The sequence below is a fragment of the Pimephales promelas genome, chromosome 4 (assembly GCF_988280905.1).
Source record: "Pimephales promelas chromosome 4, fPimPro1.hap1.1, whole genome shotgun sequence".
NCBI classification, from domain to species: domain Eukaryota; kingdom Metazoa; phylum Chordata; class Actinopteri; order Cypriniformes; family Leuciscidae; genus Pimephales; species Pimephales promelas.
The window spans coordinates 42797671-42808138 of record NC_142772.1 but is presented as its reverse complement, the minus strand read 5'-3'; the positions used below and the strand labels follow the sequence as shown (position 1 = coordinate 42808138).

General features: G+C 44.3%; 1 protein-coding gene across 3 annotated transcripts in view; it reads right to left on the bottom strand.

Moving 5' to 3' along the window:
- Positions 1–688: 688 nt before the first annotated feature.
- Positions 689–10468, bottom strand: part of kat6a (K(lysine) acetyltransferase 6A) — a 42660-nt gene continuing 32880 nt past the window's right edge. For all 3 annotated transcript variants that reach the window (XM_089130545.1, XM_089130547.1, XM_089130546.1), the window contains exons 11-17: positions 10188–10349; positions 9755–9848; positions 9376–9607; positions 8511–8700; positions 7655–8395; positions 6262–6520; positions 689–6126 (exon numbers count right to left, since the gene is read on the bottom strand). In XM_089130545.1, the coding sequence (XP_088986671.1) occupies positions 2888–6126; positions 6262–6520; positions 7655–8395; positions 8511–8700; positions 9376–9607; positions 9755–9848; positions 10188–10349 (4917 nt within the window). In that variant the 3' untranslated portion in view covers positions 689–2887. The remainder of the gene's footprint in view (positions 6127–6261; positions 6521–7654; positions 8396–8510; positions 8701–9375; positions 9608–9754; positions 9849–10187; positions 10350–10468) is intronic.

Sequence of the window (10468 nt, the reverse complement as noted above, 5' to 3'; positions counted from 1 at the left end):
TCTGTCATCTCCTCCACTCAGTCAGTGTGTAAACATCAGGAACACCACAGAGAGTAACACGGCCCAGGACACTGCTGTTCCTCTGCGGAAAAGTGCATTTAATCAGTCAAATTCAGTCACAGCAGCACAGTTGGATTCCTGTCCCTCAAAACATCAGATAACTCACCACATACACTCAAAAAAAGCATAAAAAACCTGGTTCAAAACGCATCAGTCATGTCAGCATTAAGAATATGTATCTTCCCTCAACCGAACCTGCTGCCACCTGCACCATACATATATATAAAATTAGAAAAATCAGCAAAAAACCCTTCGAATACATCAGTGATGAGCACAATAATAAACAAACAGTTTTTAAATGCAAATAATTTCCTAATAATTTTTTTTTAGCGACAACGCAATTTTACAAAAAGTCTTGTCTGCCAGAATGTTTAAAGTTGAGTGTAAAACGAATAAAACGGAAAAGCTCAGAAACCTTATTCTGCTATTACGGTTTCAAAATAAGAATAATTTTCAAGACTCCACTGACTACATTAGGACACTGTAAAGACTAGCCAGTTTTCAAAACCTGAACAAACTCCATCTGACCGAAGCACACTTTGCTTTTGAAACGATTGAGTAGCATGACTTTTTATTCAAAGAAATGAATAATTTGCTCCTGAGATTTTTCAAGAAATACAATAACAAGTGAAATGGCTCAACATAATTTATTTTTGTTTCATGTTAAAATGTACAGAGTTCTTTGAAAGTACTTGCTAAGAAAAAAAGAAAAGAAAGAAACAAATAAATGGAAATACATACAAGGACAAAACAGAGAGGAGTGGAAGGTGGACGCTTCCCACCATCACAGAGCGCCCCAGCTCGGCCCTCTCTTTCTCCGGCTACCAGGCTCTCTCTTAGCTTACAACTCACCATGTACAATTACAAAGTATACGAAAAGGTAAGCAATATAAACAGACAGAAATATACTGAGCTCATTTTTACATGCCTCATAGATGTAAGGAAGTTGTCCTATACACGCACAATAACCAAGAAAATAAAGAAAATAACGCTAAGTGACCTTTAGATATCTGTTTTTTCCTTTTGTTTTAAAATAGCATTAATATACTACACAAAGATAGAAAACTCTAGAGATGAGATGGAATGGAAAGGTTAAAGGCATCTTAAATTCACTAAAAGTGAGTTGTAATTTTTTTTAGTTTTGAATTTCTTAATAATTTTACCCCAAGAGTCGAGCTAAAAAATATGCATTGTTTTTTCCTGAAACAGAAGTGAAAAAAATGACAGTACCAATATCCATGTCAGAATTTCTTTTTTTATATTTTAGAAAAAACTTTTTCTCTACAATAAGTCTTCTAAAGTCAAAAAGAGTCAGCTTGTGTCATAAAAGAAAGCTGCCCAGTCTGATAAAATTCAGAAAAACAAAAGCGCACAAATAATATATGAAACGTCAGGTCATTGAGAAAGATTCCTCATATTGACAATGAATACTGGAACATTAAGAAATTCTCTGCCTGTTGCCCTAAAACAGTAACATCTCAGGACATCATGCACTTTAACCTTTATCCCGGGTATGAGTATTCGTCTGTCCATGTGTGCATTGCAGACACGGATCTAATTATTTGTACAACTCCCTCTTGTGGCTAACAGACAACATTTCCACTGCATGATCAGCTGGAGTACGAAGAGCGCTACTTACTGGTGCCACAGTAAGGCCTACTTTAGGAGGCATCGTTAACATCATTGGATGAGCACAGTTCAACGCTAACTGCTCAGCAGATGTACTCCTGTGTGGTTAAACCCTTTTGACCCACCACATTAAGTAGTATGAAATTAAAGACCTTCTCACTATTGACATCTGTGGAGTGTTCGTGAAAAGCGTGTAATAGATTTCACGAGTGTGTGCTGTGAACCAGGTAGTACCAGAATATTTACATTATTCATTTCCATGGACTTCTGTTCAGTCCAGTCTATGGACACGTGGTGGTCATTACTATTTATGTCCGTTAGGGCTCTTACCACTATTAAGTTGTGATATACACCATTCCATTATGGGAAGACACAGATTTACAGACAACTCGGACACCGTGTGCATCCCGACTAGAAGTGCCTCCACGTAAGCTTTCAAGTGGCTATAGAGCTGTGTGTGTGAGCGAATGTATTCATGAGTGTGTATGAGTGAGCGAGCATGAATCACTTTGTCCAGAACAACCACACACATAAAGCATGAGAAGGTCAAACTGAAACACAAGCATTTCAACAGTCATTGAAAAAAAAATGAGAACATTTAAAAAAATAATGTAAATAATAATAATAATAGAATATCAAAAAAAAGTCCATCTACAATTATTTCGTCTCTTTTCAGGTAAGGCTTCCTATGTCAATTGAACGATTGTGAGCATGATTCAATGTATGTTCATTAGCAACGTAAATGTATTTGCTTCTCAGTTTGAAAAGTTAGGTCCACTTCCCCTTTAGCTGCTTATATGTTTTGCCCCTTCTGTCGCATGTATGGAGTGGCGGACACTTCGGCAGACCAACCCTGTTGGTACAACCGTGGCAGACTGGTTTGAAGGACTGAAGGAGCATGACACTTGCCACAATAAAGGTCCATTAGATCATCTCGCATGATCAGCCCATCATCATTTCCCCAGCTCCATCAGCTCAGGCAATTGGGAAATGAACCTAAAAGGAACAGAGCTTGACGACAAAATATTTATAAAGGAAAAGAAATCGTCGCAGTCTCTATGTCCTCTTCCTCCACCAAGCTCACTTATTGTGTTGCCATTTCGCCCAGATTTGGAGGGTGGAAACAAATGGATCAAGTACAGAGATGCAGAGTCTGGTGGGGAATGTCTCTCAGTTCTCTCTGCTAGTTCTCCGGTGCTCATCTGCTCATGTAAGGCGACTGTTTGGGGACGCCAGCGTAGCTGTGGTGTGAGGGGCCCGTGTACATCATGTTTCCATGATGATTGGGCTGCATAGGCTGCTGTGGGTAACCCTGCCCTCCCATCATGCCCATTTGCATTTGCATGGGATACTGGGCTGGCTGGTTCATATAGGGCGGGTTACTGTGGTACCCGCTGTTCATCATGGGCTGCGGCATGCGGTAGCCAGCTGACATGGCAGCATTTAGCTGATTCATGTTCATAGAGTTGTAGGCAGCAGGTGTGGGCATAAGGTTGGTCATCATGCCACGCTGCACCGCTAGAGTGCGTGGGGAGCCTTGCATGGTCACAGCGCCAGAGCTGCGACTGTACAATTGCTGCTGGTGAGGGGAGCCTGCAGGAATTTGAGAGGCTTTGGAACGAATTGAAATGTGGCCTTTGACGGTAGCCATTTGGCCTTGCAACCGCTGCGTATGGGGAGGGGGAGGTAGTCCGATGTTAGCGCCTGTCATGTTGCACTGAATCAAGGGAGAGCCCAGATTCATGGAGCCAGAACTCAAATTGGGAGGTGGGGTCATAGTGGGCTGGGCCTGGGGCAAGGGTGGGTGTGGGGAAGAAGCAAGCTGTGCTAAGCCTGGGTTGGATAGCGAAACACTTGTGGCGTATGAGGTGACAGCAGCTGAATGCGAGTAAGACATGGCATGTGGGTCCATGATGGTGTTGGTTAGCTGCTGGAGTTTGGCTAAACTGAAAGTAGCTGAGGGTTGACCGTACCCGCCGGCTCCAAAGTCCTGGCCCATGCGGTCATACAAACTCCTGCCTCCACCACCGCTGCCTGCACTTTCAGGAATCTCCATGATCATGGGTGTTGAAGCGAACCCATTTCCCATGCTGCACTGCGAGAGTGCTTGCTGTTGAGGTGGAGGGGGTGGTGGAGCAGAGGGTGGAGGCTGAGGGTTTTGCTGCTGTTGAGGTGGTTGCGAGACTTTCTTCTGTTGCTGCTGGTTAGCACTTGGAGGCCTTTCGATGACGCAGCCTTGTGGAGACTTTATACCACAGGTTGGAGTGCTGGCAGAAGGGGGAGGAGGTGGGGGTGGAGGTTGTGGGACGCCACTACCACTGTTGGCTCCAGGTCCATTAGTTGGTCCAGGACCTGCTTGCTGGATAAGGCTACAGCTCCCCATGGTGATCTGAGAGCCAACACCCGTGCTAGAGGATGTTAGCCCAGGAGTTGAGACGAAGGAGCAGCTGTTGCCTTGCGAAGATGATGACGATGGTGTGGTTGAACTTGAGGATGAGGATGACGAAGAGGAAGCAGCCACTGCTGCTGCAGCAGCTGCAGACATGCCACCTCCATTACTTCCATTTCCTCCTCCGTTACCTCCACCACCCATGGTTGAGTCATAGCTGCTCGGATTGTCATAGTTTTCGGTGGTGCTTTCAATGCTGCCAAGGTCACTGAAGCCACTGTCCACCACTTGCTGTGAATGATCAGAAACTGATGGCACATCCATCATGGGGGAGGTTTCCATGTTTTGCAGTGAGGGAGCAGATAGAGAGCTGGGATGTTCTGGTGTTATTTGGGTATACCCTCCGCCTGTTCCCCCTCCAGTTCCTGTGGGACCAGGCACCCCTGGTCCAGGGTCCATAGGACCAGGAGTCATTCCAGGGCTGTTGACTGAACGGACAGACTGGTTTGGTAACGTGGGCATTGGTGGGTTGGGCATGGGACTGTGCTGGGAGGCTCCACACTCCTCCACCAGGGCTAGTGTTTCCTCCTCTCCCTCACCGTGACTATAGCTCTGGAGGGTTCGACAGGCAGCTAGCGTCTCCTCACAGTCCTGGTAGGCTCCATGGGGCTCTGCATCCTCCTCCTGAGCCTCACCTTGCGTAAGTGACTGGACAGCTTGCACTGTTTCTAGATCCAGCTCACTGCTGTGGTGATGCGTGTGTTGCTGGTGGCTCAGGTCGTCTTTGAAGTCAGGATGCTGGTGTGAGTGCTCGGTCCCCATCATGAGCACGGACTTATCCTCGACGTGTAAAGGCTGCATGTCCAGAGGTTCAGGGGGGACTGCAATGGTGGTTACTGTCTCTACAGCTGCCGCGGCTGCTGCAGATTCCTCCTGCTCTCGTCGTCGGCGTTCATCTGTATCAGCAGAGCTAGTCTTCACCTCTTGTACCTCCTCTGCATCCTCCTCCTCGTCCTCGCCCTCCTCCCGTTTGCTGACATAATCCCGTGTCACGTTGACCTGCATGTCTAAAAAACCCTCACTACTCTGGGGTTCTTCTTTCACAGGGGGAGAGCGAGCAGGCGACGATGGTTCCTCCTCTTCATCATCCTCTGGCTCCTCTACATCATCCTCAGAGTCTTGGCCCTTCTTCCTTTTACTGCTACTGCTGCAGTCACTTTTCTCTTCAAGACGACCGTCCCCTTCGTCATCTGCATCATGATCATCACTACGTCGGCTTCCTGAACCTGGTGTAGTTGCTGTTCTCCGCTTAACCCCATTATCGCAATCTTCATCATCCTGCTCTTCATCCTCTGCAGCTGCGTTAGCTCTTGGCTGAGAGACCCTGGCGCTGGAAGACTGTGGCATGGTACGAGACGTTGGACAGCTGATCTTCTCCACTGCCCATGGTCTGTCATCCTCTTCATCATCATCTTCTGGCTCAGACAGAGGAGAAGGTTTAGGTACAGGGGGAGGGAGGTTGGAATTTTTTGGTGGCCGACCTCGCCTTTTGGGTTTAGATGGCTCTCTAAAGCTCTGAAGAAAATCATCCTCCTCTTCAGAATCTTTCTGCTCATCAGGATTGAGGTCAGATGTTATGGCTCTGGCTGTCCTCTTACAGGTCTTGTCCTCCAATGTTGAATTATCTAGCTGCTTCTGCTGAGCTAATCGGCTTTGCTCAAATTCCTGTCTCGCTGCTTCCTCCTGGGCCCGCTGAAGGTAATAGCTGCGAGGCTTTCTGCCAGGCTTCATTTTGATCTTTGGGGGTGGTGGGTCCTCTGAGGATGGAACTGCCAGACTAGTGTCAGCTGTCTGACCGGCTCCACTACCAGGTTTCCTGCCTGGGCGTTTCTTCCAGTGGAGTGGCTTGCGACTCTTGCCCTTAGGCCAGCCTTTCTTCTTTTTTACTGGGACCTCAGGCATCTCAGTTGTTGCCCCTGTTCTTTGTGTGGCCTCTGAAGTTTCAGGTCTTCTCAGGACATCAATTGGCTTCAGCACAGGAGTGGGATCTGAAAAACAAAAAAAGGTAACCATTTTTTAATATTTGTTTTTTTTAAATCACACACTGGCAATCACAAATATTACACAAAACTTTCAAGAATGCACAAATAATAACCCCAGCAGGAGTCCTTTGTTGTACTAACCATCTTCCTCCGATTCAGTCAGATTCCCTCTGTTGATACTTTTAAGGGATGGTCCCATGTGTTTGCGGGCTGCTGTGTAGCGTCGGAGAGGGTTGCCAAATGGAGTTTCCTCTTCTAGTCTGGGCATGGGCCTTTCAGAATCTGAATCCACAAATGGCTCATCCAGAACTTCAGTAGTTTCCGAGATGGTTTCTGTAACTACACTGCTGTGGGGATGGCTGCGCTGACGTGCACGTCGCTTTCGAAAGGACTTCTGAGACTACAGGAGCAAAAAAAAAGAAAAAGAAATTCTTTATTATCCACAGCATCTTATGTTCAAAATAATAAAACAAGTTTTATAGACTGACGTGCTTATTTTTAAGGTCTATGTTAAAGGGACACTCCACCCATTTGCATTAAGATTTCCATTGTTCGAAAAATAGTCATACTATTGAATGGTCGTGCAACACTATCTCATTTTCCCCTGAGACAAGAAATAAATGGAGGTTGGAGCAGGCTTCACTCAAAGTTTATATCTCAAATTGTTTTAAGAGTGCTGGCCTAATAATGACAATGCATGTATGGAAGAGAGAGGCCGCACTTTGCATATACAGTTTTATTATACACAAACGCGTTTGTGTATAATAAAACTGTATATGCAAAGTGCGGCCTCTCTCTTCCACCCCTGAGACAAGAGAAATCCGCTATTTACCTTTTTCACTTCCTCCTACAATGCCGCAAAAAACGTCATTTTACGTCATTGTAGAAGGAAGTGTAAGGGCGGGGGTTTCTGTAAAGACTACAAGCACTAGTTGCCACCCTTTCAAACTCGCCCATAGGGGGTTGGACCAAAAGCCCTAACAGACCAATCACAGATCAGTGCCAGTGCGTTTGATTTCACCGGCAGAAACTTTTTGAAAGTATGGACGAAGGTACTGAATATGTAGACAGATGCATTATGGATAGGGTTGGGTACCGAAACGCGGTGCCAATAGGGAACCGGTTCCTACAAAAACGAAGAAGAACGAAAATTCCGGTGCCTGAGTCTCTGTGTCATGAGGCGCACACACAAGCACTATGCGGTTTGGAGCAGTCTGATCTGTCTCGCATGTGCGCCCTTGCTCACTCGCTCTAGATTCCGGGAGATTTTAACTAATTTGCAGGCATCCACATGCCAATACCATTATCAATATGCGGGAAATCAATTATCTGATTGTTGTCTACAATCCACAAGCAGTAAAAAGTAATTTTCTGCCTATTATTGGCCAAGAAGGACCCAAATTAGAAATTTATGATACTTTTCTACTACATGACCCACTTTCAATACATATTCATGTCTCCACCGGTGGAATTAGCCTTTAAATAAACATGCCATGCAAAAGAAAATACATTCATGGACCTATACTGCACATACCTTGCATTTAAGCCCTAATGTGGGCTTAGTGAGGAGAGGTGGTGAACGAGCCCTTAACTCATCCTCATCCTCATCATCCTCATCATCTTCATCCTCATCATCGTCTTCATCCTCATCATCACTGCTCTCACTGATAAAGGCCGGACAGACTGGTGTGGGTTCACTCAGTCTTGTGGAATGGGGCAACAATGGCAGGTCATCTTCAGGCCCCTCACTGAGCCTGCGTTTTGGGCCACGCTTTTTCCGTGGAGGTCGCCCTCTGCTGCGTGGGGGTGGAACTGCAGGGTGCCTGGAAGCCTCCAAGGGACAGGCTGATGTAGAGTCAGGCTCATTTTCTAAGCCCAGGAGCATTGACGATGTTGTTGTCACTTTATTAATGGCAGTTCTTTCATCATCCTCATCTTCATCATCATCCTCATCATCATCATCCTCCTCCTCCTCATCATCATCATCATCCTCTGGGGGCCTTAGTTTACGGGGTCGACCAGGCCCTGGACGTGGTGCATCCTTCACCTTGCCCCATAACCAGTTTTTGGGAGGGCGCCCAGGTCCCCTGCGTTCCCCATTAGCCGTAAGAAAAAGGGAAGACCGTTCAGGACTGAGAACATTGTTGCAAACAGAAGAGGACTGTGGAGGGCTTTGGTTTTTGGGCAATGCTGTGAAGCACTTTTTATCATCCTCCTTGTCTTGTTCTCCTTTCATATGCCAGGTGAGTGGGGAACTCTTGTGGCTGGGTTTGATCTATACAAGAGATAAGGTGCACATAACATAAGTTCAGCTTCAGAATGTACTGGTACACATCACAAATATTGCATACTTCATTTAATGAACCTTAAATACAAGTTAGGATGCTTACCTCTTTAAATCCCTCTCCTTCTTCCTCCTCCTCCTCCTCCTCATCTCCTTCTCCTTCAGATGCTACTGTGTTGGTGACGATAACAGGTGTCCAGCGCAAGCAGTCTGGATCAACTTCCAGGAGTCGAGGTTTGGCCTTCAGTCGGGCCATGTGAGTGGCCACCAGCTTCTCTCGCCGCAGAATAATCACCCTATAATAGGAAAGGAAATCAAAATGAGGAGACTATAAAGAGAGCTAAAAATGTAACATACACCACTGCTCAATTTTTGGGCCAATAAGCGTTCAAGAAGAACATCAAAGGTGCATTTATTTAATTTAAAAAAATTAAATATTATGGTAAAATATTACCACTTAAATAACATTTTTTACTTTAATTATTTTAAAATGTAATTTATTCCTCCAAATGTTAAGCAATCATTACTCCAGTCTTTGGTATCAAATGACCTACCAGTAATCACTCTAAAATGCTGATTCTGGAAACATTAATTATTAATACTAAAAACAGCTGTGTAGCTTAATATTTTGATGGAAAACATGATGCTTTAAGGATTCTTTGAAACTCATTTACTTAAAATAAAAATATTCTGTAACAAATGTCTTTACCGTCACTTTTGACCAATTTAGTGCATTTTTGCTGAATTAAACTATTACTTTGTTTTCCTTGTTAGCACAAAATCACGTTAATCATGTATGCTGAAGACGAAGCACTGTGCACATTTTGGAATGCAAATGTTTTAGGCTGAAACATGAGAATTAATCTGCGACAGCTAAGAAACAGATCTTGCATTATAGTTCTCTGCTTCAGCTTGCAAAGAAAAGGTAAGACATTAAATCAGACATTATAGTGTGCGAACGTCTCTCTCACCGATCCCCTCTCTGTTCCAGCATATTAAGACTAAGCAGGGTGGCTGTGATATCCTGAGGACAAATGCCAGTGACTTTGCTGAGTTTGCGGATGTTGAGCTGTCGGTCTCTGATCTCGTGTAGGCACTCCAGCACCACACTACGCCAATATGCCATGTAGGATAGACGGCCAAGGTCTGACAACGGCTTCTCTGGTGATCCTGGCTGGCCTTCCCTCTTGGACAGAAGGTAACCTGCAGAGAGAGCCATAACGGTTTATCCTTTGCATCTAATGATACCATCTAAAGGAGTATAATTGTCAAATATTTTCTTTACTTAAATAACAAAAAAATACAACCACAGACTGAGGGAAGAGAAGAAAGATAATGCAGAGGACTTACTGAAGTCAATGAGGAATCGCCCATATCCCCTGCGCTGATATTGTGGAAGAATCATTATGCAGGAAACATTATATTTTTGTTGACAATGCTTCTCCTAGGGATAAAAAAAAAAGACATTTAAAATAAGTATAAAATGAAAGAAAATTTAACAAACATACCACACAAAATATTTGTTAGGCAAGATCTTACTAACGATTACACCTTGCATTATGAGCCATATACTGTTGTGTTTTAAAACCTGTATATTAAATAAACTCACTGTAAACATCTTTTCCAGGAGCATAACCCACAAGTAAACAGACTATTTTCTATAATAAAGCCAATAATGTGCAAAAAACATGCTGAATAATGAAGCCAAATTGCTCAACATCATTATCTGACTTTAGAGAATGTAAAAGTAACTGAATTAATGTGAGTGAAATGATTTGCTCACCTTTGAAAAGTATCCTACGAGATGGCAGCCTTTACTGTCATTCTGTGTGAGTACATAGAAGAGGAAGGGCTCCACGTCATAGTACAGCGTCTTATGGTCCAGGAAGAGTTTGGCCAGCAGGCACAGATTCTGACAGTATATTGTGCTGACATTTCCATCCACCTGGAGTGGAGAAAAGTTTTTCAGACTTTGGTCAACTTACTGTGTCCTAACTAAATATGATGCTATAAACTAACAATGTGCAGACACGGTTACACTAACAATTAGCGCCCAATCATAAG